Raw genomic sequence first — 27,963 nt, forward strand, 5'->3', positions numbered from 1 at the left:
CGGTGCCGCCATCTTGGGCGCGGGGCGGCGAGCGGCGGCGGCGGCGGTGGCAGCGGCGGCAGCGGCAGGTGAGGCGCCCCGGGCCGCGCTCCGCTTCCCGCCGGGCTGCGTGGCCCTCGTCCTTCCTCCGGGCGGCTTCCTGCGGCCGGGCTTGCTCTGCGGCCGCGCCCGGGCGGTGGCTGAGCTGCTCGGGGTGGCGGCTCCCTGTGCGCTGGTTGGGGGTTGGGGGCTGCAGGCCCGGGGGCGAGGAGCCGGCTGCAGGGCGAGGTGTCCCGCCGGCTGCCCTTGGGAGGGGCGCGGGAGTGCCCCCGGAGCCGGGAGGGAGGGAGAGAAGCGGGGCCGCCCGGGAGGGCTTTTTCTCAGTTTCCTCTGAGTGGGTGCTGGGCGACCCCATCATTCGCTCGTACATTGCTTGGGGTTCAGGGGGTTTATTAGCAGCTGTTAATTAGCTCTCTGCCTGGAATACTTGTGTGGCAGCCCTGCGGTGCTGCACCGGGGGAGGGTGGGGACGGGGTCGGGTTGTGTGTGGTACAGGAAGGCCGGCACCGATGCGTCAGGTCAGCCTGAGCAAAGGTTTTTTGCAGTCGGATCGGGCTGGAACTTCTCCGAGAATTATTTGCCTGTACTACTGATCCAAACGTGAGGTAGCTGGGTCATGGCTTGCACTCTGCTTCCTCCCTGGAAAACCTGCTGAGGCAGAACGCAGCGCTGCTGATGCTGAACTGCTTATTCTGAGGCTTAAAGCAGGCTCCTATCCAGCAGCTCTTCTGGATGCATTTCCGCATCCATTCTTCCCAGGACTAGGTTTTTGGATTCAGTAAAACTGCGGAAAGCACAGCCTGTGTTTATCGCTCAGTGCAGTTGATTTCTCTCCCCACTGGGAAGTGACTTGCTTTTGATCTAGTGTTCTCTCCATAAGCTGTGTGAATCCATGATCTGTTTTCTGCTTGCTTTAGTATGACAAAGCTGCTATCAAGTTTTAGCCTCAGGCTGCCAAAATCTGAGCCTGGAACTTGCCCAGATAGGTGAGTCTGGATGGTTCTGTGGCTTGGAAGTCTAGGTATTGCAGGCTTCTAACTGTATATGGGCTTATGTGGTGTTTGGTTGGGCAACATTTGCTTGAATGCTGTCAGAGCTGTAGCTACTATTTTTTCCTGTAGTAAAAGCTGTGTGTGTCCCTGTGAGTTTTGCTTGGGGGGACAATCTCAAATCTGAAGAGATGCTGCCAAACTGTCTACTTACATATTTTTCCTGTCAGAAGGCAGGCATCACTCCTCTTCTGTAGGAAATGCCATGTTACTGACATCTAGTGACAAAGATACCTGGTGTTCTTTGGTCTGCAGAATGGCCATGTTCCAGGGAGAGCATTGGGGTGTCTTTGAAGGGTATCATGGCCGGCTGCCTCCTCCTCCCGAAAGAGCACAGTCCTGGCTTTTGGAGAGTTGAATCTTGAGGCTGTGAAGGGTTGCATTCTTTGAAACACGAGGAACTGGAAATGCATTCTAGTTTGATACTATCTCTTTTTTTTTTTTTTTTGATGTAGCAGGAACAGTCACTAAACAAAACAGGCTTTATAAAGAAACTTCCTGTGACCCTAGTTAAACTTTGCCTTCCTCATCCCTGCATCAAGAAAAGGTAAAGCCAAGACTGTCTTTTGCAGCACAATGTCTTGCACTGTTTTTCTAAGCTTATTCTACTGAAGACCATTAGAGTATTTAAAGGCTGTTCTTGGGCCTAACTGAAGGATGGATGGAAGTACAGCCTGTGGTGCCAAAATATAACTGGATTCTAAGGCAGAGTCTGCTTCTCTCCTTTAGTGAGTGACCTACTGAGTCAAAAGTTACTGGCAAGTCATGTATTTTTTTGATCTTGGCAGGAGGTTGGCAGCTCAGCTAAAAGCTTGCAGTCAGAGGCACAGAATGTGAAATGCAGTTATCTGCTCTCCAGTAAGAGTAGAGAGAGAAAAGCTGACACATCAGGGCACCTAGACCATTAGTGGTGTGCAGAATACAAGCTCTTACTCAAACTCCACTCTGTGCCTCTAATCTCTTCTGGTAGAAGACGCACAGGAAGCAAATCTCTGTTCGGGTTTCTAGCTCAAGAGTAAAAAGCAAGTAGTTCAAACTGACTTTAGAAATGCCTTGGTAGAACTGGTAGAAATAGAAGAAGGTATTGGGGCTGTTCACATAAGGTTGGGCTCAAAATATGGTGGAGAGGTGTGTTAAATGCTGTACCTGTGATATTTTGCTGGAGTAAGGGAGCTTCTTGTGTTTCCCAGTATTTATCTCTTGTTACTCTTCAGACTGGCTGCATGCAGTATGGCACGCAGAAGTGGGCTGTAGGAGAGCCTGGTAAGAGAACGTGCTTCTCTTTCTGCCCACTGGTTATGGGGATTTATGGGATTTGGTTTAAAATAGGAACAGTTTCTCTGAAACTGATGGGTTTATCTCAGGAGCTCTTTAGCTCAGGGTATGCCCCTTAAGTAAATTATGCAGCCTGTCTTCCCCAGGATGAAGTGATTGCAGATACTCTTGTTTAAAACCAAGTGCAGCCCACGGCCTCCTGGAAAGTGGCTAATGCAGCCCTCTAAGCAAAGCTTAGGTGCTTAGATTAGCTGGTGGGGTGATGGCATTGTTTTGAGCCTTAAGTCTTCTGGGTTGATAATGGCTAGGGCTAGCCTGGAAGGATGGGTTTTCCCTTCAGCTCCAGTTTACCAGAGCAGCCTGACTAATCCCCCTCCTGCTTCAACTACTGTCACTTGTCCAAGATCATACTGATTTCTGGAATGCAGAAATGGTTACAGCTGGTGATTTGCCCTCAAGAGCTTCAATACCTCTCCTGGTTTCTTCCTGGATGAGAACTCAGCAGCTAATGTACCTTGAACTGCTTAGTTAGATAAGCTCATTAATGCACAGAAGTCTTACTTACTGTTAAGTCAGAACCCAAACTGTCTTTTAATAGACTACTAAAGGGGTTGGTTTTTTACACCAGCTTATGAACTGACTTGTGATTGCTCTTTCCTGGGTGTGCTCTGTAGATTACAGAAATCAGCATTCCTGTTTGCATTCAAGCTAAGTGATGTCTGTGCTGTGGGATACTTCCAGCCCCTTAATGGGAGTGACAAAGTCCAAGTAGCTGGGTCTTGGGCTCACTACTGATCAACTTGTGTTTATTTTTACCCTGTACTTGATGGTACAGGAAACTCGATGAAGCTCATGGCCTGTCTCACAGTGGAGCTGTGGCCAAAAGGGCTGTTCAGGTGAGCAGCAGTCCCTGAGCTCTGCTCATCCAGCCTCAGTGGCTTGCTCTGTCAGTGGTTGGTTGAAGAAGGCTTATTTTCCCCATCTGTAGTGCCAGGACAGGTATCCCTGTGGTAAGAATATCACCCGCACAACTGGCTTGGGAAAATAACAGCTGATCCCATAAGTTGCCCCCTAAAATGAATGGACAAGTGTGTTCATTGGTGATGCTACTGGTGCTCATCAAATCCTGGCGCTGCTGGGGTGGGTGATAATGTGAAACTGTAGTTACGTTGTTAGGGGCAGCCTAAGAACTGCTGCAGTCACATTGCTCCTGAGCAGTTATTCTTGAGCTGCTGTGTCACCACTGCACCTCTGAAGAGAGGACACAGAGGGTTTGCTGAGCAGATGCCTTGAGAGCAAACAGGCTGGCTCAAGAGTTCCTCAGCTTCTGCCTATGCTGGACTTAGAGAAGCTGGCATGGAAGGATTCAGAGAAGTGCATTTGTGCTTTCTTGAGGCAGAAATACCAATATACACCCAAAATTTATAGTGACTTTGGTACCATTAGGCTGTAGGCACATTACATTGCTAGTGACACGTTTCTTCTAGACAGTTCCTCATTCTTTTAGAGCTAGAACAAGTATCTCTTGCCTTGGATGTGAAACTGGAGTTACTGCAGTCGTGTTCCTTTTACCACTGCAGAAAACTGACTAAAAAGTCACTGTTTTTCCTAAGCAACAAATTTGACCAGATCAGCTTGTTTGTTTGTTTGTTTGTTTGTTTTTACTTGTGCAGATGCAGTTGCAAAAGGTAGAGAACTCTGTTCCAAAGTTTGTGGTGTAGGTTGAAGCTGGCACTGTCTCTCCTGGTGCAGGGAAGGGTTAATGGCCTGTGTGGTGTCATGTGAAAGACCTCAGGTTATGGAACAAAGGTATTGGAGAAAATCACTCATTTGAATATCTGTGTATCTGGGATTTAGGCTAGAATTCAGATGACTGATACTGCAGTTGTGTCTTACTGCTGGTGTGATGCTGTGGCTTCTCTAGTAGAGAGACCATGGGAGGGTAGTGCACTGGACAGAAACTACAGCATTGGTGCTGTGTGCTGTGATGGTTCTGAAAGAGTTGCTGCAGATACAAACAAACACCTGCAGAGGGAACAAACTGTGCTGGTTAGTTGGTTCCTTAGTGTGCCTTGTTTAGTCTAAGAAAGCTCCATGCTGCATGTTGTTCATTTTTCAACAGCTATTCTAAATCAGAATTGATGTAGAGGAAATGGAAGAGGAAGGCTGAGCTATCACATGCTGCACAAGGGAGCTGCTGTATCTCCACTTGATAAATGCAGGTTTAGTGCATCATCTCACTAGGTAGCTCCCAGTCCAGCCACTTGTTGGATCCCACAATATGTGAAACTGACAGTCCAGCAACATGATCCTGCTGCCTGAGCTTGTGCTCCTGACTTCACCCGTGCATTCCAAGTGGGTGGCACAATGTAGGCCTGAAAGGACAAGTCTGACTTTTGGAGAACCAGCTGTTTTTAGGTCAGACCTAATAAACAGAGCATTTTCCATCTATGATAGAATCAGTGAGCAAAAGTAGGTTTTCAGATACTGTGCTTTATCGTGTCTTTATCTTTCTCTGGACTCCCTTGGTTATGGTCTGCAGCTTACCTGCTGCAGACTGACTTCTGGGGCTTCATCCAGCATGTCATGGTGGTTTGAGAGAGGGGTGCTTAATGCACATCCCCTGCACAGTGGGAGCGCTGAGATGTTTGAGGCAAGTACGCAGGATTCCTAGGAAAGTGCACGTTAACGTGTCAGTCGTTGTAGGACCGGCTAATCCTGCTGCTTTTCTGTTATGTAACTACTGAAATGCATTAAAATCTTCATCCCAGCCTTTGTTTTTATACATGTACTTTTTTTTTTTTTGTAGCTGGCTGTCTTAATGCTGTAACTTTGCCACAGTTGCTCTAAAAGTATATTTTAATGCTCTCATCTTCACTTGAGTAAAAAGGCATTCTGAAAAGTAATTTCCATGTCATTTTAACTCCTGGTGGGTTTATAAGCATGTATATAAGTATGTGGTCTGTCTGTGATGCCCTTCATGCTCCTTTTCTATTTATGGGTTGAAATGGAAGTATATGGGAATGCGAGCACTTGGCAGGAGGGTAGGAAGCCTACTGGCCTTAAGTATTTGTAGGAGCTGCGTTCAGATGTTACATCTACCCCAGTAGCTGCTTGAAGAATGCAGAGTGTATTGGGAGAGGGCTGTTACTCCTAAATTAAGGTGATTACTCACCAACTGGTGTGAATTCAACATGCATGTGGATCATCCCTGTACCTTAACTAGAATAAATCCATCCATACTGTAAGTAGAAAACAGGGCTGTAGCTACCAGTGTGGAGCAGGTTGCCATATGTTCAAGCTAGTGAAACAGAAGGAGAGGAGCTGCCAAGCTCTGAAAATGCAGTTGATGCATCATTAACCCAAAGGTTTCAGCTAGAGTCATCTTGGTTTCCAGGCACTTGGTGGTAAACAGCTGAAGAAGTGGTGGGCTTTGCTCTTAAACTGTGTCTGACAGTGAGAGATATTAGGCTGAGGAAACTCAGAACCAGTGTAGAGCAAGCTCCCTAGAAAAGGCTGACTTGTGGAGAGGAGCAGAATGAGTCATTGAAAGCTGCTTGAGCAATGCTTTCTGAGTCATGTTGCTAATGCACAGGGAGCAGATGTACCCATCTCCTGTGCTGGATTTTTTATTCTGAGGTCTTCTGATTCCAGCAGCCATGAGTCACTGAATGTCAGCCTGAAATTAATTTCAACCCTCTTCCCTGCAGTTCTTAACCACTGCAAGCACTAGGATCTTTCATTTCCAAAGCTGATCTGTAAAGAAAACTATTAATTATTGTAAAATACGTGGAAGATTGTACTATGTCTAAACTGTACCACTAAAATCCTCATTCTAGTTACAATGTAACCTTGAAATCGTTGAAAGGAGTATCTGTGGAACTTGAAACACAAAGGAAGATCAAAACAAAGCAGGCTTATTTTCACTGCAGGCACTTCAAGGATAGCCATTGTCATCTTAAAGAGCCATTCTTCTTGCTGAGCTTTAAGCAACTTTCTTTTGCATTCTGCCCTTTGTGTAGCTTTCCTCTCTGTTCATAGATCTCTGGGCTACTTATTCCACCTCTTGAGTTTCCAGCTGTGTGGACATGCTTCCATGAGCTGATGGAAGTAATTCTGTTGTGGAGAGGGAGTGTAGTCACTCTGATCTTGTGTCTTGAAGGGATTTAATGCAAGGTTTGAGCAAAAGACTGGAATGTTGTCCATGTTCCCTGAACTCCCATCGTGGGCAAGCTTGGTGAAGGCGGGCAGAGAGCAGCCCTGCACCGAACTGAACTTGCTGTAAGTTGTTTAGATGCCATTGTGCTGTCTGTGCTTGTGATGCTTGGAACTCTTCAAGAGGCTGAAGTTTATCAGACAAGGGAGATCTGCTTATAATTGTGTTAAATACCTTGTGTAGTTGAGACTTCCTTGTTCTCTGATGCCATTAGATGGGAGTGCATGCAGCAAGGGGTTTATACTGCATGTGTTTTCAGTGTGATCCTGGAGTTAGGACAGATGATGAAATAGCTTCTTGCTGAGTGATAGTTTGAAAGTGTAAGTGAAATATTGAGAATCACTAGGAAAAGATCAAAGTGGGCTATGTATCATTATCACATTGTCTGTATTGTGCTTTGCTTACATTTTGAACAACTTGTGCAGTTTTATGCTCACTTCCAGAAGCGAAGTGTTTAGAGGAAGGCACTGAGAATGATGAAAGCATAAAGCAATTTTCATTTGAAGAGCAACTGAATAAGGTGGGAACATCTAATTCTGGAAAAGGTGTGATGGAGTGGAGATTTGAAAAATTCTGAGTGGCCTGGAGATAGAGTATGCGGGCTAGTTCTTAATTGCTTCTTCCTGTACTTGAACTGGAGGCCGCTAGACAAAGCTTGGAGAAGAAGAAAAAGGAGGCTTAAGGCAGAAAGGAGGGTGTTTTGTACAGCTGTTATAAAAAATTGCAGTGTGGTTTGTTTGTTTTTGCCCTGAGATGCTGCTGATGAGAGGAGGCTGGGCAAATATTTTTTAAGAGATCCATCAAGAGCTCTTAAATCAATAAACTCCTCGAGAGTTGTTTTTTGTGCTTTTTTGACCTGTTCTGTTACTTGACTGTCCCTTTGTTGGCAACACTGGAGACAAGACACTGAGCAATAGCTCTGCAATATGAACCAATACAGCTCTTAAACGTGCCAATGAAGGTGGAACCAGGAGCTAACTTTGCATGGGAAGTCTGAAGCTTGAGCTCATCTCCTGGTTTATTTTGTATAAGGAAGAAGCCTAGCATTTCACTGCATTGATGAAGAATTTTTTAAAGACTGAAAGTATTTGCATCATGGTCTATCTACTCTCTATCTAACATGCTTTTACTAACGTGTAAGATGAGGAAGCAGTTGACTCTGCTGCTTGGTACTGTGATGCAATTAAAAGTGCTGATTTTTTTGCCTGTAACTTCAGCAAAGCTGTTACAGAATATGTTCTAACATATGAGAAAGCGTGGCATAATTATTTCAGTCAACATTTAAAGTTTGTAGATCTTCCTAAGAGAAGGCTTTTAATTTCCAATGCAAAGCTTGATCAGCAATCTTCTACGTGCTTTATAGTTATCTAGTAAATATTCAAATCAAGGCTTTTTCAAAAAGTGATTGGCTTGTCATGCTGGCAAGAGGCTTTGTCTTGTATATGCTGCATGTCTGATCCTGTTGCTCATCACAGCAGACATTTCCTTCATACTAAAAATAGTGAAACAAATAACTTAAGCAGCATTAAAACCCAAGAGGAGAGATTATTTTTTTTCAAGGATGTGCTTTCTAGGATTCTTCTGGAAAGGGTTTGTAGGATTCTTATGATCCAGCTTTGCCCAGTTGCATAAGCTTCCAGGAAGCTGCTCTATACAATGTAAGTCTTAAAGAGAACGCGGGAGCTCTTCTTCACCTTTGATTGCAATAGTCCATATCTGAATGTGGAAGCCAGCACTGTAGCAGTCTGAAAACACATGCTTGTTTCTTATCTGGAATGAAAAAACTAGTAGATAGGAAAGCATTTTCTAGAGTGGGTAACAAGTTGCTTTCACTGTCATAATGTTTCTCATTTTTTTCATTGTTTGGCCTGTGTGAATGACCTTGCAAATGTTTCAGCATCTGCCTGTCTTGTTGGGCAGCTGTGTTCAGTTCTCCATGTTTTGGGTTCCAGCTCTGCACATTACCTCTAAGTGGCCTTTTCAAGCCTGTTGGGACTATGTGTGCTTTGTGTAAGTAGTTGTGAGTCTCTGGTACAGCCACTTCTTAAATCTGAGCAATTGGGTTTGTTCAGTTGACCAGTGGGATTGTCTTCTGCTATGGGGATGCTGATATTGCTGCCACTACAGTTTGTAGCCTTGGTCATGAGACAGTGAGCAGCCACAAAGGCTTTTCCCACTCGAATTACATGGGAATCTTGGACCATGTGCTGCCTCTGTCTTAATAGGTTTGGTTACAGAGACTTATCCTGGAAGTAAATTAAATACTTGTGTCCCGAAGTTATAAAGTGTTACAGTTGGGAATGGAAGAAAACCATATTTGAAAAGCTCTTCTGTGCCAGATGGAGTCTCAGACATGAAAAAATGTTGGTGACAGTGCCACAGGAAGCCACTGACAAGTGGCAGAAGGCAGCACGATAGTAGCCAGAGATACTTGACCAGCAGAATGTGGGAATAAAAGCTAGAAAGCTCACTACTGAGCTTTGGGAAAACTGCTTGTCTCTTTCTATTTTGACTTAATGATTAACTTTTTGGCTCTTTTTTTCCCTTTTAATAAGCAGAAGCAGCCGTCTGGAAGCTGAAGACCTATAGCAGAGAAGTATGAGTAGTGTTATTCTTTGAGGACTCACTAGATGTAGCTAAAAATGTTGGTATAAAGGCTTAGGAAATTTAAAATTCCTTTTTTGTCTTGCTGAAATTAAAATTAGTGACTGCACTATAAACCTTGGTTTAGTACAGAACTCGCGTCTGCAGTAGTTCCTTCAAATGGGCAGCTACTGTAGTTTATTGGATGTAACTTCTAGAGGATACATTGCTCTTGATAATCCAGAAGTCCTCTAGGCCCTCTGATGTGTGTATTGGTTTTGTATTCTCTTTTTTTCCTGACCTTTGAGGTGATCCAAGGCTGGGTCACTTTAACTTTGTCATTGCAGCATTCCTGAGCAGACACGTATCAGTTCACTGTCAGCATCTGTCTCTAGGTCGGCCTCTCCCTATCCATTTCACCCAGCCCATATCAGTGGGTGTAGGCTAACCCACCCAAACAGCAGTGTGGAGATGGTTGTTATCTAATGCTCTGCAGTGCCCAAGCTAAGCAGTACCTGTGTGATCACCCAAGGCCTGCCCTATCACAGTTGCAGTTCTCTTCCTGGGACTAAGCCAACCAAGCAGTTGCTGCTGTGGGTATTTTGACCTTGACCTAAGTGAATGGGAGTGCATAAGGCTCCAGGAATGGGATCTGGTGAAGTAGCTGTACATTTTAAAAAGTCTTCTGTAACAATAATGTCTACCAGCTTTGTAACTCTCTCCAAATCAGTCTTCCTTTGAAGAAAGAGAAGATTAGCAGTTTAGGAGGGTAACTGCTGAGGGACTATTTCCCAGTTCGAGTGAGTCATGATTGTGACCTCCCGCTCCAGTGGTACCTCATGGCCAAATGACTCTCAGTTTGAATTCTGAAGTGTGACTCAATATGGCTGCTAGAGATTAGCAAAGGCTCTTACACTGATGTGTAAAAACTATGTAAAAGTGGTAACAAACAGAGATGTGCTTGCTGCTAGGAGCCCCCTGTCATGTGGTGATAGGCTTGGTGACATCTCAGATATTTGTGTGAACTGCATGCAGAAAGAGTTATGAATTGCATCTGATTTGTATCTCAGTCATTAGGGAGATAGACACTTTATAGTAGAAGTAAGGGGTCTTTGATTTGCTTGTAGTTCCAGGCTTGTGTTTTTTCTTACATTCAAGGGGTATGTTTTGGATAGTTGTCCTTGAGGACAGATCTATCCATGATGGTTTTTGGAATGAGAAGTAAGACAGCTTCTATTTCAGTGCCCGTTTTAAGCTTTAGTCCTGGCTACAAATTGTTTCTGTGTGGCGTACTAATATATGCTCTTTCTTGCTTCAGGTGTTAAGCAACATGGGAAGTGAAAACTAAAGTTCCATCATGATCGGAGGCTTGTTCATCTATAATCACAAAGGAGAGGTTTTAATCTCTCGCGTCTACCGGGATGACATCGGGTAAGTGCTTCTGTTGCATCCCTGGTCTTTGCATTTTTGTCTCATTTTGGTTGTGGTAAACAACCCAGAGCTGCTTTGTTCTGCATTAGCTGTGCATGCATGTAAGACTGCAACTCAACTTGCTGCTCTAGGCTTAGCTTAGAAAAAAGAAATTTAAGCCCTGGTCACCTACAGTGAAGGATGGCCTGCAGCCAAACCTGGGACTTTCTTTTGGATGGTAGAGATCTGGCCATTATTCCAAATGCTTCAGCAACATGGACTGCCAGTGTGGGAGCCTGCCTCACTGTAATCACTAAAGTTTACAGGAGCAGTAATGTGAGAACTGTCTGCCACACACTACAGCCAGGGCTCAGTTAGTTTCAGGCACTGATGTCTAACATCAAGTACAGGCATTCAGGAGACTGTGGTCTTGGAAAGTTTTATCTGCAAGCAGTCTCATAACAGCCATGGCTGTACTCCTATAGCTGGCTTTCTGTCCCCCAGCTTTGTATGGCAGCCTTGTGTGTGAAAAGCTTATATCCATTGGGTAACTAAAGTTGTGGGAAGCCCTGAAAACCTTCAGTAGGTTGTAGGTGTCTTATTGCACTTCCCCCAAGTGTTATGATGCTCACTTAGACTGGATCTGTGCAATCCTTAGGCTGCTACTTCCCAGAAGGTATCTTACTAAAAATACAGTGTCTTGTAGGCAGTGGATAGTGCTGTAGAGAACCATAAGTGATGGTGCTGCTTGGGCTGAAAACCTTAAATTTAAGGAGTTTGTGCACAATGGTACTCTTCCTAGTGGGTTTTCCATTAGTATCAGGCATTAGGTGGAAGTTAGTAATTAAGTTGGCAGAGTTAAGACAGAGCTAACAGAAGCAGAGCTGTGGTAGATGTTAATTCAAAGGTCAGTGAGAGAGAGCCTTCAGGCCAGTTTAGGAAAAAGTAGTTTGTACCAGGTCTTCACAATGACTAGTGGTAGGATGTGCTGTGAAATAACTTCTTGCCATAAATTACAAAAAACTGTCAAGCCAGTCTGCTTTCAGACTGCTCTGGTCTGAAGAGTATGTCCCTTCTGGTTATGGATTGTCTAGTGGAGGTTAAAAGTTGAGGTAGAACTAGTAGCTAGTCAAGGCTTGTACTGTTTCATCGAGTGAGTAGTCAACACAGTGTCTGTAATGAGGCTTCACCTAATGAGCTTTTAAGTCTCTTCGCTTGTTCTGGGTCAGCTAAGGCAAAGTACCTGTTCTAAGGTTGACTGAGTTATTCCAGGACTTCCACACATAGCTGAGCCAAGGAAGCATTGTATTTCTCAAGCAGAAAGCCAGTGGTTATGATGTTTTGCCTCTTTTCTACTGTACAAACTCTCATCAGTCTTCAGTATTTGTTAGCTGAAACTCTTCACGGCAGTTCTTACGACAGGACTGACTTTGTGAAGCTGGTATCACAGTGACTGACCTAAGCTGGTCTGGATTATAGGTAGCTTCCAAGAATGTTTCAAGTGGGGACTAGGGACACTTTCACTGAAGTTTCTGGGAAAAATATTTTTTTGTTGTTTGCAAACTTGAAACACTTACAAGATTGTTCTCAAACTGGTGTTTATTCAAGAAGGCCTTTTAATTTAAATGGCATTATGGCTGTGGAGATGCAAACTGGGGAGCAAAGTAGGTATTTTTAATGTGATATTCTATTGCTTTTTATCTTGGCTCATTTCTCTTACAAAGTGAATGCCTTATGTTCAGTACGTGATAAAGTACTTCCTGCTGGCTGGCCAGACAAAGCTAGAAAATGGGATTTCCTGCTTGATCCTATCTTAACTTTTTCACTTGGCAGAGTGCCAAAAATATTCCAGTGTTTTCTCTAGGACTGGAGGAGTCGGTGTTCCCTTGAGTGAAATCATCCGTTCAGTTCTTGTGAAAGTGTCAGTCTTGTGACTTAGGTGGAGCTGGTGTTGGCTGTTAACCGAGCTTGCTCCCCAAGGTGCTGGATTTCTTCTCAAACAGGCCTTCAGTGCTGGTTTTGAATTTTTTTAAACAGACTGAAGGGAAGGGCAATTGCAGAAGAAGTTGTTACAAAGTGGCTGTGTCTTATTTTGTGGTGTAATCAAAAAACTGAGAATCTTTCAATTTCCTAGTCTGAACATTAGCATTAATGTCTGGTCTGCTTAAAAGCTTTTAATATCATAACCCTCAGTGGGAGGTAGGGAAAGGAATAGCCATGATACTGTAGCTTGTACTCAACTCTGTAGGAGTTCTGTCTCTAACCAAACAACTGAGTAGTAGACTTCTAGCATACTACACAGTTCTTAGTTCCTAAGCAGTAATTCTGAAGTGCTGAGGCCTGAACCCACCCTTCTTGTTGGGAAGTAATTGAAGAGGAAATGAGCATAACTGCTCCCTGTCTTCATGAGTGGTTGACCCATAAGACTCCTTGGTCTTGGCCATTGCCTTTGTCATTCTGAAGCCTCAGTTTCTGAGTTGGGAGATATTAAAGATCATCTGTGGTTATGAGAACACCTCCCCTTGCACAGTTTATGGGCCTTAAAAAGTACATACTAGTTCAGATGTAACGACCAAAGTGACAAACAATGATGATATCCTTCTTTTGACTTTGTTAAAGGCAGAAGTACCACAAAACTTGAACATTCTTTGCTTGCAACTTAGAATGGCTTTGGTGCATGTAGCGCATCTGTCCATACAGCAGCTAGCTGCATGTATAAGCAGTCTTATTAAAAAAAAAAAAAAAAGGCGAAACACCATGCATTTAATTCAGGATACCATGGAGGGCTCTGCTGTAATTTTTGAGTGCCTTGTTCTTCAGTGACTTAGTTGTTGGGGAACCTACCTGCATTTAAGTATGCAGATATGTAATAAAACTTAAGCTATTTGAAACTGAGCAGCTTACGTGACAAACTGCATGCACTTTAAGTGTAATAGGTGTTTGGTTTCTGAGCTTCTAATACCTCATGTCAGCTTCATGGCTCTTGATCCTTAAGGAAAAAGTGCAAGCTGGATAGAGCAGTGTCTGAATCTGCAGGATGTGCCCTATCTCTCCAGATGTGCTCCAGCTCTATCAAACTTGCTGTATTTCCTGTTGGCTGGACCAAACCAGAAAGCATCGACCCAAACACCTTCAAATGAGAAGTACTATCATAGAAATTCCCACCCAGACTTGTAGCCCTGTCCTGAGGCAGACTGGGAAGAAGATACCTGATACTCTGCGGTCCCCAGGTGATGCCTCTGATTGAGGCTTCAGGGTTTTTCCACCCCAAGGCCTGCTACCTTTATTAGCAGAGCAGACTGGGTATCACTGATGTGATACAGGTGCAGCTCAGCTGGACTAAATGCCCAGTTAGCCCTAAAATTCAGCCAAACACAAGTCTGTCCATGCTGACAGCCTGACTGTGGCATGTCAGTGTTGTACCTTGCGAGGCCTTCATTGCTGCTGTAGCTTGTTACTGTCCATCCAATACCACCTTGGCCTTCTGCGCCAAGGAGCAGGGGGAGGGGGTGCTGTTTGGTCTCTTCTTATCTCTTTGGATTCATTGTGCCTTGTGTGTGTGTTTCTAACCCTTTCTCTTGTTGCTGTCACTCCTCCTTTCTCCGCTGGCGCCATTTCTGTCCATCCCATCTCATTGGCTGCTGTAGCAATAGGTAAGAGACGCGTGGTAGGCCACGACTGGCACTGCACAGTGGGCACCTGGTGTGCTAGCAAAGCCTCCCTGACCTGAGGCTTCTCCTCTAGTGTGCACCAGTCTGGTGACTGGTTCTGGTGCTACTTCTAGGGGGTTAGAACTTGAGGCTGGGAGGGCTAATGCTCCAGAACAAGCTGAATTTTCCTTGCAAGGCTTACTGGAGGGGAGGATTGGGGCTTTTAGATATTGTTATTTTATAGTAGATTAAATTACTTTCTTATGGAAAAACTAAAGTAGAAATGAAATAGTAATTTGACTCCAACTTGCAAACCTTCTGGAGCAATAAAACCTGAGAAGTATTCAAAGCCAGAATTTTGCTTATGGGGGAGCATGTTTACTGATGAAACTTCTACATACATCCCCAGACCTTCAAGGAGCAAACACCTGCTGTGGTAGCATATGTTCCTTTGAATATCCTTTGTTTTCTAACTTGGAACTGTGTGTTGGATTGTTGACAACCCTCAGTGCTTACAAGCATTTGTATGCCTGTATCCTTGCTTGCAAGGATGATACTACTGTCTGCTCTCAAACATGTTTCTGCATAATCAGTACCATGGCCTTGATGCTGCAGTCAGACCCCCTGTTCTACAGAGTGTCTGAGAGTATGAGTAATAAAGCACGACTAAATGAGCCTTGGCTTTGTGTGTAGACTGTTGCTTTAAGTTTTAGTCTTGTCATATAAAGCACTTGGGCTTCCTTCCTGTATTCTCAGGATTGATGGACTTAATTTGGGAAGTTTACTCTGACTTGTAGTTATGTGATAAGGAGACCAGTGTGCAAGAAGAGCTGGCATCCAGAATGTCATTCATAATCCCTGTTTAGCAAGGAGGGTTTTTTTCCCTGTTCCTAGTGTATAGACAGTTTGGATCAAAGATGGCAGCACCTGTGGGCAGCTTGCACAGCACTTTTTCAGCACTGGGCAGAACCCTTGACTGTAAGTAGTCCTGGACCATGCAGTACTGCTGGCACACTGCACTGTGGGGACTCTGAGTCCGGATGCAAGACACCTGTTCTGAAGCAGAGCAGTCTTGAGGTGACGTGTAACTGGAAAGCCAGCGGTGGTCCTGATCCTCCTGCTGCTTTGAGCCTGCCCTCCAAGGTGTGTGGGGTGTGGAGGTGAGGTGTATCTGAGAACTAAAGCTCCCTTCTGGAGTGTTCCTGGGCACTGATATCTCTTGAGTGACCCAGGCAAGTTTTGCTGTTTCTTCCTTGGTTTTATGTCTGGGAGCAACTGCCATTGACATGTATCTTGAGAGACTACAGCTTGCTTTGGGGCAAGACTATGAAGGCCTGGGCTTGCAGAATAGACAGCAATTAGGTGTTTGGTCAAAACTGGACTCTTCGAGCCATAACTTGCTAATGTGTTTGTTTCCAGCTATGGCAGTCAATTGGGAGTGCTGTCAAAGTTAATTGAAGGGAAAGTTTCTTTGCCATCTTACTCCAGATGGAGATTTGCTTCTCCTTCTGGCTACAGTTAGACTGTAGTCCAAAGCTCCCTAGAGACCAGTAGCACTCTCTCTCCTTGAGCTTGTACAGAATTTAGTGTCTAACTCTGCTCAGAGCCTTCACTTGTCCCTCTTAGAGACATCCCCAGGCACCCTTCCTAGGTGAGCTTGGTGTGTGTAGGTCAGTGTCTGACTGTAATGGCATAAGCAGAACTGTGCAGCCGGCTGGTTTCACGTTTGCTGTGCTGATTTGTCTTTGGTGGTGCTTTCGTAGGCGCAATGCCGTGGACGCCTTCCGCGTCAATGTCATCCACGCACGGCAGCAGGTGCGCTCGCCCGTCACCAACATCGCCCGCACAAGTTTCTTCCATGTCAAGCGCTCCAACATCTGGCTGGCTGCTGTCACCAAGCAGAATGTCAACGCTGCCATGGTGTTCGAGTTTCTCTACAAGATGTGTGACGTGATGACTGCCTACTTTGGGAAGATCAGTGAGGAGAACATAAAGAACAACTTCGTGCTTATCTATGAGCTACTGGATGGTGAGATGTTTCTCTTACCTACTATGGCATATTGCACTTGCTCATTCTGAAATCCTTAGTTTAGTATGATGTAGTAATAATCCTTGAAGTATTTTTAACATGTGTGGCAGAGTTCAAAATTACTTGTTTGGCTTTCTAATGCCACCTGTACTGCAAATGTGGATGGTACCTCAAGCCCATAGCCTTCTGCTGATTCACTTCCCTGAAGTGTTGGGAGCTGTGCACTTGTATAACTGAGACAGCTTGTACTGGAGCTCAGCTTCTATGGGGATCCTGTGTAGATGTCAGGCTTTACTTACCCCGAGGTGTATAAAGAGGACTGTCAGTAGCACCTCTAAGGCCAGCTAGTGCTCAGGTGGCTCTAGCAGTGTGTGGTAGCAGTCATCCTGGGCTGAAGTTGATTGCCCCTAGTAAGTTGCCTTTTGGGCTCTATTCTGAACAGAAGGAAATTAATAAAACGCAATGTTCTCTGTCCCAGCCCTACCTCCCCCACTGATACAGCTCCCAATTTCACCACAGATTAATAATAGTGTCCCTTCAGCTGCTTGTGATATCAGCCTGCTTGTGGAGGTTGCCCTTGAGCTGCCCCTGTTTCACGTATCACAAGCATTTTTGTATTAGTTATGTTTCAATGTGTTTTCCAGACAAGGCACCACACGTGTGTGTCCTGGGATTCTTAGCCAAGGGTCACAGTGACTGATGTTTTCCCTGTTCCCTCAGGGCAGACCAAGAGACTGCCTGTTCTCTGCTTTGGTCAGTCAATGCTGTCTCCTAGCAGGCACAGTGAGATCAAACCTCCCAGTGTGGTGTTGCTCAGTATCATGTTAGTGGTCTTCTTTCCCCTCAGAATCTCTTGTGGATTGTTCCCTTCCTCTTTGAGGGGAGTAGGTGTTAAGTGCTCTGTGTGTAGTTAAGATCTGTCTCCCTCTCACACTCATCCTTCAGTGCCACTACTCAGCTGTTGTTTTAGGTTTTGGGTTTTATTTTATCTTCATAAGAACAAATCTTTTTAAAACAAACCCTGCAAAGATAAAATTGCTGTGGTGTTGGATAAACCCTCTATTGTCCCTTGGATGTTTTTGGAAGAACTCCTCAGTGTGCCCTGTGCACATGGCTAGGTTAGTTGATACTTAGTCCTGAGGTATGGTTGTGTTTAAAAACTGGCAAATTCATCACTTGGACAGTTTTCCACCACCCCTCGACTCCAGAGTATTGCTCTGGGAACTCAGTGTAGCAAGAATGATTCTTTTCTCTTGATAAGGAATGCTACAGCAACTTATCCAGAAATTCAATATGTAAGCAGTATCTGTGCACTAGTTGCCTCTCTCCTTATAGGAATGGTTAGCATAGTTGATGTGTTTATACCTTGAAACTCTGAACTAACCTTTTACCCTTCTGTAGAAATCCTGGACTTTGGCTATCCTCAGAACTCTGAAACAGGGGCCCTGAAGACTTTCATCACTCAGCAAGGCATCAAGAGTCAGGTAATCAGAGGAATTTGGGGTACAGCACTGCTCTGCTGGTTAATTTTCTCTAAGCCTGTTTGAGAGAGTATGGTCTTAATTACTAGCTAACCATTTGACCTGTGTGGAGGGAGGGTGCCTGAGTAGATTGAGAACACCCTGGCAGGGGTGTATATCAGGTCAAGTGGCACCTTGTTTTAGGTGTCCCTCTGCTGTGTTGCCTCATGTTCCCTGGCACACGATAAGATGCAAGAGGAAGAGCCCAGAGCTGGGTTAAGTCCCTTGCATGTAAATGATTGTTGGCTTTGGCCTCTGCTCTGTGTCAGCTTCCGAGAGGATAAACAAATCTACCTGCTGAACCAGAAGTAGCTCTTTTCTGTGTGAATCTCACTGAGCAGGTCTGTTCTCCACCAGCCTTCAGTGCTTTGAGCTGTCAGGATTTCATGCCTACCTTATAATGAAGTATTCTTCAGCCCTGTGAATCTTGCTGTTAGTCAGGAAGCTCGTGTTGCTCTGTTTCTGCCTGTAATACCCTTGCAGGTCAGTGTCAGTACAGCCTGAGCTTTCTTGTGTTAGAGATGAGAATCTCTGCTGTGCTTTTAGCATAGTATTAACCCTTACAACAAAGTTTACGTGGAGTTAGAAGATAAAGGACGTATTGGGAAAAAGATGATTAGTTGGACTGGTTTGGGGAATGTGTTTAAACTAGTTCTAATCCTACTCCAGGTACAGTCCTCAAAACTAGGCTTCCTGTCTCATAAGATAATGCTCAACCTCTGAATTCAAGGGAAACTCAGTCTGTTTCTCATGTTCCCAAGGAATATTGTCCACCTTATACATCTGACACAACTGTGCAAGTTAGTAATGAGGACTTAGCCTAAAACTCAGTCCTCTCCCCTGCATAGCAATGAAAAAAAAAAGCTGAGAGTCCATTCTGAAGCAGTCTGTGGCAGAGTAAAGCTTCAGCCTCAGGTACAAACAGAAGCAAAGGGCTAAACAAGAGCCTGCATGGTGACTGTTCTTGTTTAGGTTAGCAGAGGTCAGAGTCTCTGGAGGCTCTGTTTCAACTCAATTCATCAGCACTGATTTCCTGAGAATTCCTTTTTAAACTTTTAATCTAGTAGCAAGACTAACTGCATCTCAAGAGGAGGTGAGAGAGAAGCTGCCCCTGAGCAACATATTTCCCGCTAGAATGGCACACTGTTTTGCAATAGGGCCAGATGTGAGTGCATCCGGTCTCAGTCCCCATCACGAGTCCAAGCGTAAATCTCTGGCCTTCTGCAGTCTGACAGTTTGGGCAGTCAGCACTGAAGATAGCTGAGTCAGCTCCTGTTCCTAGAAAAACTCAAAACTAACCACCGCCCTCACTTCCTTCCCTTGCTCTTTTCTTGCTTCTGTTGTTTTTAACAAACTCTCATGCTGTTTGTGTGCAAACCACTGTCACAGCATCATGCTTAATTCAACAACAGGTTTAATCCTTTCTTTACAAAGAGGAGTTTGCTGTCAGCTTTACACAAGTAAGCAGTTCTTCTGCTCAGTATTGGAATTTTGTGAGCCCAGTTCAAAAAGCAGAAGTAATCCATTGCAGGCGCAGAATGGCAAGGGCATCACTTGAAACAGTACCTGCCATGTTTCCTTGTCTGCTCTCTACTCTGGTATTTCTAACCTTCAGCTCCTCATTGACTTGGAGCCAGGTCACACAGGTACCCAGGACCAAAATCTGGGTCTGAATGGTCTTATCATCTGTGTTCCCTATCTTTGCTTAGTTCTTGCTGATGCTTTCCTTGGGCTAGTGTCCTGTGGAATTTAGGGAGCAAAATCCACTTATGGCAGACTTTCCAAACTCGACTTTTTTTCTTTGTTCTCAGTTTGAGGCGTACTGAGCTGCTGTGCTCTGAATGCCCTCCCTATATGGCTACAGTGGTCTTTCCAGGCAGGTGATCTTGTAATACAAGATCTGCTTTATTCTCTTTGAAAGTGTGTCTGAAACTGCTGCACTGCTTGCCAAGGAAATAGCTGTGTGCTCTGGGAATGGATTGATGTGCCACACAGGTTTTAAAAGGTGTTAGTATGCAATGTAGTTTTACTTCTAGTCCCTACACTTGAAGTAACCCACTACTCAAATGGCAGGACTGCAGGCTCTGTGCTCATGTCTTGTAGCAGAACTGATGAAGCCATTGGCTTGGATATCTTCCTCCAGCAGAGGCTAAACCTTGCTTTTACAGCTTGAGGTAGCTGTGCTGCGTGTACTGTTCTCACTCTTAAGATTCTATCTGCATTTGTCCAGACTTCATTAACTAGATGTACACTGTAATTTTCTTCCCCTCCAAGTGATTTTGGGCGTGTGAGTTGGTCAACCCTTAGTTACAATGTTTCCCCAAGCCATAGATGATCTTTAGTGCTAGAATGCTGGTGTTACTTTTTAAAGTGGGCAGAGGGCCACCACCAGCTGGAAGATCCCAGGAAACCTGCTGGTAGCTGGCTGTCTTCAGCCTAGTCAGCATGCTGGCAGCTCAGCACAAGGTGGGTATCCTTGGGCCATTTTAGCTGACTTGTCCAGCTCTGGGAAGCCCCTGCTCCTGAGAAATTCCAGACCCAGGTGCCTTCAGTGCCTTCCTTAGGGAATACTCATGCTGCTGGGTGGTCTCAACTTCAGCAGTTGCTTCCAGATCTATCCAGTCACTTTGCAGAGTAAGTGTAGGTTCATGGTGCTGGTGCTGTTGCAGGAGATGGGAATGTCATCACATGATCAGTGTCCCTTTGGAAGCCAGAGCTCTGGGTAATAAATCTGCGCGTTCCTCTAAAGCCTGAACAAGGCATTGAACAAGGCAGATATGGCAGTGTTTTTTTTGTGGGATAGACAAGAGAGGTACTTCGCATACTGTATGGAGCACTTACCTAGGCAGTTCTCAGGGGAATACAAAACTGTCCCTGAGATGATATGACAATGGCTGTGCTTGCTCAGGAAGTGACCATATCTGTGGCAAGAGCATGTGTGAACCTGAGATCGTGTACTGCCACCCTGTGGGCCCACTGCAAGGCTGCTGTGGGAGTACCCACTTGTGTGTTGTGCAGTTGTCGTGGTGGAAGAGCAGAATTAACAAGGATATCGCTTTATACAGCACCCAAAGTGCTTGGTATTTCCCATAGTGTGGGTATCTGTGACATGGTAAACATCCAGGATTTGCATTAGGAACACCAGCATGAGTTTGCTCTGCATAGAAACATTATTGGGAGTGGTATTTTGACTGCCTCCAGCTCTACTCCGCCTTGTATTTGGATTGTCCATAATGGGCCAAGCCTGAAAATCCATTTCACTGCTTGGAGTGCTGGGTTTCCTGCAGGGAGCTAAAGGTCAAAACCCCTCATCTTGTTTGTGCTAATTAGCTACCTAATTAACAAAGAGCTGACCTGCTTTTTTCTTGTCCTCAGGTAGCCTTAAGCCTAATCTGCCTCTTTCTCCCTTCCTTCCTTTTCTTGCTGTTGACCTGCTTGCCTGTTAACCCTGTCTACACTGCACTTGCTACTATACACCTACTTCTTGACTTTCTGCGTGTGACTGGACCCCACCTGTAGCATCAGGTAGGAAACCTCTCTGTGCCTCTCAACACAACCCTTGGTGCTTTTTGGAGGCTTAGAGCTTGGGTGCTGTCAGATGCATATTAGGTTAGTGTTGGTATGTAACTCTAATGACTGCAGTTACTAAGAAACAGGCATTGGGGATTAGCTCTCTTGTGGCCCTGGGGTTTCATGTTGGATAAGGGTGTGAACTGCTACATCAATACATGTTAAGCTTCTCTGCTTAATGTGGATTGATGTGACAGTCTGAGACATGATTTGAATGCCATTGGTAGAATCCCTGCCTCTCTGCACTAAGATGTAGCCTAATGGACTTGCTAACAAAGCAGAGGAACTTTCCCTGCTGTTGCTATGACCAGTTCTTGGTTAGGCATAGAATTTATGTTCTGAGGAGGGAATGACCAAATCATGCAAGGTGTGACAGCACCTGTATCTAAGTGACAAATGCATGTATGTGTAATAAATGGCAAGTGTTTGCTCTTAGATTTAGATCGAGGTTTCTTAGTCTTTGAATTTATTTAGAGGAATTGATTTATGTCTAAGATGTCATTTCTTCCCTTCAGACTAAGGAGGAGCAGTCCCAGATCACCAGCCAGGTGACTGGACAGATTGGATGGAGACGTGAAGGAATCAAATACCGTCGCAATGAACTCTTTCTTGATGTGCTGGAGAGTGTGAATCTCTTAATGTCCCCACAGGGTAAGTAGGAGGTGTTGAGCTGGCATCCTTCTCTCGCTCAGAGTTTCTGAGTGGTGACTCTTGAAAGTGTTCTGAACTGTGATCTTCTCTAACCAGGTCAGGTTTTGAGTGCCCATGTCTCTGGCAGAGTGGTGATGAAGAGTTATCTGAGTGGAATGCCAGAGTGCAAGTTTGGCATGAATGACAAGATTGTCATTGAAAAACAGGGCAAAGGGACTGCAGATGAAACGGGGAAAAGGTAAGAGGTCTTGGACCTGGTGACCACTTGCCACCAGGGACTGCTATGAAAAGGCAGCCCTCAGTAGTTTTTCTGATCTGACAGACGAAAAACTGCATTTTTTTCTTCCCTTCAGATGGTACTGCTAACTTTGGGTAGATCAGTTGTCATGCAAGCTACCAGTCTGAGGGCCTCTCAATACAGGGCCTCTACAGCTCTTTAAGTATTAAGATTCACAGTTTTAAGTGTAGAGTTCTTGCACCTGGAAACACTTCCCCAAGATGGATTTTCCCAGAATCTGTATTTCTAGCAGTTCTCCTCAGTGCAGAGGCTGTTAATCATAAAAGCAGTAGCAGTGCTCCCAAGAAATAGTGAAAGAATGCCTCTGCCTGCTTTACCTGGACTGTTCTCACAAAGTAGAACAGCTGACAGAAACTGGGGAAGCCCCTCCTGCTGATTACAGGTGATCAGTGGTAGTGTGAGTTGCAGGCACATCCTTTCTGAGAGTCCAGCTACCCTTCCTCCCAGCTGCACCTCAGTCAGTACCCACATTGAAGCTGAAAACAGCTCTTACACCTTCTCCAGCTTTCCTGCTTGGGGTAAAGAGATAAAAGAAAAGGGACTGCCACTTTCCTCTCACTAACCATTTGCAACTCATCTGTATTTCTCTTGGTTGTTTTTGTTTTTTTTTTTGCTGACGCCCAGTGAATTGGGAAGGTAGATAATCTGCTTCAGCTGTGTGTGCATTCTGCTCTCCTCCTGTCTCTTGCTTCGTGTGACTTGTGCATGTAACTTGGATCTCAGACACTTTCCATGATGGTTCCTGTAAATGGAGCTGAGCTGTTTGCCTTTTCTCTCAGAACCAAGCCAAGAGCTATCACTTCACTGTCACCTTTAAGCCATCTTTCCTGTACTTGAATTGAGCTAGTAAAATGGATGAGCCTGAGGAGGCTGATGGGCCCAGTGAGGATTTACTCTAGTGAAAATATCAACTACACAGGCTGAAGAGTCAGTACACTGTCCCAAAGCTCCTGTGCCAACTGCCTTTGCCAGTAAATAATGCTGGTTTTTTGAGTTACAGAAGTAAGATGAACAGGGATTCTTGGTAGGTGGTTCTCTCCAGCTGTGATTATCCAGTGGATATCTCCAGCTTGGAGATGTTACTCTCCAGAAGCATTTACTTATAAGGTGACCAAAGTGGACAGCTGCTGCCAGTTGCTTTTTGGGATCTAGAATGTGGCAAGGCCAACCCTGAGTAATGCTGCCTGAGACCTGGAGAAGTGCTCGGCAGAGGGTTTTCCCAACTGTTTTCCAAAGAAACAGGAATTAGTTGGCTAACATTGGTTGTCATCTGGGCAACAGATTAGGAAAGACTAACTCCTCCTTTTGAAGCAGAAACCACACCACTGGTGGTTGTGTAGCTAGACAGCCAGTCAGCCTGTGGTCAGTCTGCTTCCCCTTTGTGTAGGTAATGGTGGTTCTAGGACAGCTGAACCTGCTGTAGTGCTCACACTATCTTGGCATGATTGTACTGTTGCTTCCAGCAGTTGGGGCAACCTAGATACCACTGATACACTGCTGCACCTTCTCTACACTGCTGTCTCTTCTGTTGCTCCTGAATTCTGGTTCCTCTCAGTAGCTGAGGGGTTTTGGCTGGCCTGGGTCCTGTATTCTCAGGATTAAGTGCCTGGCACAAGTTCAGTGCTGGCAGGTTAGGCTGGTGTGCCTACATGGGCAGGTGGTAGCTCTGTAGATTTTAAGGAGAGATACAGACTTGTACGTCACAATATTGTGGTTTGGCAATTCGGTTTAGAATTAGACCACCTGCTGGTAGTGTGGAAATGAACAGCTGTGAAGAGATTTCTGAACAGGAAGACTCTGAATCTGGCATTTCCTGGCTGTGTGGCAGTGGGATAGCTTTGTGGACAGGAAAGTGTTTTCTCTCCTTTGAACTGTGCTGTGAGAAGACTTGGGTTGGCAGAGTTGCCTTTGCAGTACTGAGTGCTGCTGGCAGGCAGACCCCAAGCACTGTGTTGCTGGCTATGACAGAAGGGTGCTCTTTTAAGATCTCTCCTCTTTGGGGAGAGGAGGGAGAAAATTCTTTCAAACAAGCTTCCTGAAATACGATTTTTGTGGTGGTGAAACAAGGAAAGTCTGAGCCAAGAGGCTGCTATCCCCTAAATCTCTCCCTGCCTCCCCATTTCCTGGACACCTGCGATGGCAACATGCTCTGTAGAGTAGTTTCTGCCTGGACAGACTTTGACTGCACCAAGATACCAGAGCTGCAGCTTGTGCTTCTCTAACTGTGTTTTGTGTTTTTAGTGGCAAACAGTCAATTGCCATTGATGACTGCACTTTCCACCAGTGTGTGAGGCTCAGCAAATTTGATTCTGAGAGGAGCATCAGCTTCATTCCACCAGATGGAGAATTTGAGCTCATGAGGTACTGTTGGTGGGGGGTGAACAGGCTGGTGTTGGCATCTGCTTGCTGCTACAGTAGTGTTGCTGCTCCCAGGCCGACTTGCAGCCCTTGAGCACTTAAGAAATACACACTTACCACCACCTTTTCAGAGTGGAATCTGTAGGGTGTGCCACAAATCTGTCTGTTACAAGTGTGGAAGCCCAGCTGTGTAGTTAGTTTTCTTTGCCACAAACATGGCTTTGGATGTGGGTTTTCTCACTTTTGAGCTTGCCATATGTGTTGTTTTTAGTGATTAAAACTGGTGTCCTTGAACAGGGCTGTTGGCAGGAACCAGATATAAAACTTGAGACTCAAGAAACCATTGCTGCCCTAGATCTTAACTTAGCAGCATAGATCTTAACTGCTGTTTCCTTCTGGGATGTTTCCCTTTCTGGCTGATGTTTCTAAGATGTTTGCCATATTCAGAGGCTGTCTCTTTAGGAGGGCGATGCAGTTGGAGGCCGTAAGGGAGTTAGCTCCTCCTCAGAGTTCACTGTAGCTTCTACCCCTGCAGATACCGAACCACTAAGGACATTATCCTTCCCTTCCGTGTGATCCCACTGGTGCGGGAGGTGGGTCGGACCAAGCTGGAAGTCAAGGTGGTGATCAAATCAAATTTCAAACCTTCCTTGCTGGCCCAGAAGATAGAGGTAAGAGGAAAAGAAACCTGTGGTATCTTGTGCCTTGAAATCACGCCTCTAGTTTATGAGGCGTGATGAGTCTTCAGGCTTGAACAGGGCTGAGAGAGTGAACCGAGTACCCCTCAGATGTGTGGTGCTGCTGTGCTGTGGGAGGGAGCTGCTGTAGAATAGGGAGGTGGAAGCTGTTTTCATTTGCGCAGCCGTCTTGGCAGGGGCCTCATTCCATCCCTGCAGCAACTGTTCACTTAATTTCTCAGCCACTGTGAAAATTTCATGTTCTTCTGTCTGCACAATCTGATGGTATGTCAGACAGGCAGCAGGCTGTGAGCTGTGTGAGACAGGCTAGGGATGGCTTTGCAGCTTAGTCCCCATCTTAGAAGGCTTACTGCTGCAAGGCTGAGCTGTCCAGAGCCTGCTGCAATGCCATGGCCACCCTGGCATCCTTCCTGAGGTGATCTTCCCAACATTAGCCAGGTTTCCTGCAGCATGGAGATCTCTGCCCTGTTCCTTATTGACTGTTGTGGATTATGGAACTGTGTTTGAACCTGTACTTCAAAGCAAGAAACGGGAGAGCTAGCCTAAGATGCCTTGTGATAGCTGATGTTCTCTGGGCCTTGAGCTGGGGGGGAGAGAGAAGAGAAGGCCCGGGGGTCCAGGACAGACCATCTGAGACTGCCCAGAGCGCCCAGGCTGCAATGTCCTTGCCCCTGCTCACCAGACTGTGCCTTCCAGGTCCGGATCCCAACACCCCTCAATACCAGTGGAGTGCAAGTCATCTGCATGAAAGGGAAGGCGAAGTACAAGGCCAGTGAGAATGCCATTGTCTGGAAGTAAGTGAGCGTGTTGGGGCTGGGGTGCTGCAGGGGCAGGCCTTGGGGAGGCAGGGTCTGTTTAGTGCTCCTGCCTGCCCTGAGATTATGTAGTGAAGAGGAGAATAAACTCTGGCACCCTGTCACTTCTGGGCTTTCTCCGATAGGATAAAACGTATGGCTGGAATGAAGGAATCCCAGATCAGCGCGGAGATTGAACTGCTGCCCACCAATGACAAGAAGAAGTGGGCTCGGCCTCCCATCTCCATGAACTTTGAGGTGAGTGCCTGTCTGCCTTTCAGGATGCAGCCAACCTTAGAGAAGCTTTGTCAGTCCCTCTTGGGAGTTACACAGGTTTGAGCATTCCCTGTCACAAGCTGACAGGTGAGGTCAGCCAGATGGCAAAGCCAATGGAACAAAATTGTCCTTAAAGCCACAGGAGTCTGATGCCATGCATGCAGGGAGTAGGGAACAGTGGCTCTTGATGTCCGTTTCTAGATGCATTGCCTGGGGGTCCTCTGGCATTTGTGTAGAGAGAGCATCTTACACCCATTCCAATGCTCTCTGTTGCCTTTCCTTTTCTCAATAGGTCCCATTTGCACCCTCTGGGCTGAAGGTGCGCTACCTGAAAGTCTTTGAGCCAAAGCTGAACTACAGTGACCATGATGTGATAAAATGGGTGAGGTACATCGGCAGGAGTGGGATCTACGAGACCAGATGCTAGCCCCAGCAGGCTGGCAGGCTCCCTCTTCTCCAAGCCATGCTCTGCCTCTCCTCAGTCTTCAGCTACATTCAGAGATGTCTGCCTGGCCCCTCGATGCAGATTGAAAGACCCTGTGGCTCACCCCGGGAGCGGACTCGCCTGCCTGTGTTCAGTTACCACCCACGCTGCAGATGAAGTTCAGAACCCAGTTGTGCACAGGGGTGCCATCAGCCTCCTGCTCCCCGTCCCAGGGTGGGCAAGGGCTAGTCTAACTCCCATCCTCTCGTGATCTTTCTAGGGAACGTCCACCATTAAACTCCTCTTCTGTTGGTGTCTCACTACTTGCATCATATCCTAGTATTTTTGAAGTTCTTGTGCATATGTACTCGTAGAATAGACCTAAACATAGACTGGACAAATCTGAGTTGAAGTTACCCTGGCTTCTGTACTAGCTATTGCTGTTGTGGTAGATGTTGCTGGCCAGTCTGAGATGTCTGGGGTGGTGAGTTTGTTGGGCTCCCACCACAGGAGATGGTGGGCTCACCAGATCTCACCATCACCTTATTTCTTGCAAAGTTGTCAGTATAGAGTCCTGCCGTGGGAAGGTTTGTGACCAAAAAGGATGAGGGTTTAGGCTCTTGCTGGTGTGTATGTGGGTGGCACAGCATTTCAGGTCCTTTGAGCATTTACCCCTTCCCACTGCTGGCTTGAGCCAGTCTGTCCTTTCCAAACAAATTGGAGACATGGCCCCACTGTCCCAGGGAGTGTGGGTCGGCTGAGCTCTGTCAGGATGTGAACAGGGTCTGTCCTCGGGGAATCTCAAATGCAGTTGGCAGTAAGAGCCCCCTGACCCAGCCTGCCCTCTCCACACTTCTACCAAATGCTTCTGGGCCGTAGGAATGCTGCTGCAACCCACAATCCTGCTTCTGGTAGTGTGGTCTCCATTTTGTACACTTTGTGATTTGTCCAGCTCTGAATCTAATAAAGTATGTAGAATGGAGAAGGCTGTCTGTGCTGCTGTTTGGGACTGGTGTTGCAAGAGCATGGGCTGTGCCCTGGCCCTGTGCCACAGTGTCTTGGGGCTTGCTTGTGCTGCTTCCCCAGCCCTGGGCTGCTTGGGGGCTAGTAGGTGAAAAGGACA

At 45.8% G+C, this 27,963-nt stretch overlaps 1 protein-coding gene across 9 annotated transcripts; it reads left to right on the top strand.

The window, feature by feature from the left end:
* Positions 1–27,822, top strand: AP2M1 (adaptor related protein complex 2 subunit mu 1). Of its 9 annotated transcripts, none has more exons than XM_048314572.1 (14): positions 6–56; positions 10,478–10,593; positions 14,220–14,225; positions 15,986–16,251; positions 17,653–17,735; positions 21,291–21,296; positions 21,857–21,992; positions 22,089–22,230; positions 22,915–22,926; positions 24,532–24,651; positions 25,184–25,319; positions 26,043–26,140; positions 26,287–26,398; positions 26,709–27,822. In XM_048314572.1, the coding sequence occupies exons 2-14, from the start codon at positions 10,520–10,522 to the stop codon at positions 26,841–26,843; spliced, it is 1,326 nt and encodes a 441-aa protein (XP_048170529.1). In that variant the 5' UTR covers positions 6–56; positions 10,478–10,519; the 3' UTR covers positions 26,844–27,822. The 9 variants fall into 9 exon arrangements, with proteins under 9 accessions (XP_048170532.1, XP_048170529.1, XP_048170530.1 ...); XM_048314573.1 differs by having other exon boundaries at positions 36–68; positions 10,481–10,593; XM_048314571.1 differs by lacking the exon at positions 6–56 and adding an exon at positions 986–1,025 and having other exon boundaries at positions 10,481–10,593.
* The last annotated feature ends 141 nt before the right edge of the window (positions 27,823–27,963 follow it).

This window comes from Corvus hawaiiensis, chromosome 10 (genome assembly GCF_020740725.1).
Source record: "Corvus hawaiiensis isolate bCorHaw1 chromosome 10, bCorHaw1.pri.cur, whole genome shotgun sequence".
NCBI classification, from domain to species: domain Eukaryota; kingdom Metazoa; phylum Chordata; class Aves; order Passeriformes; family Corvidae; genus Corvus; species Corvus hawaiiensis.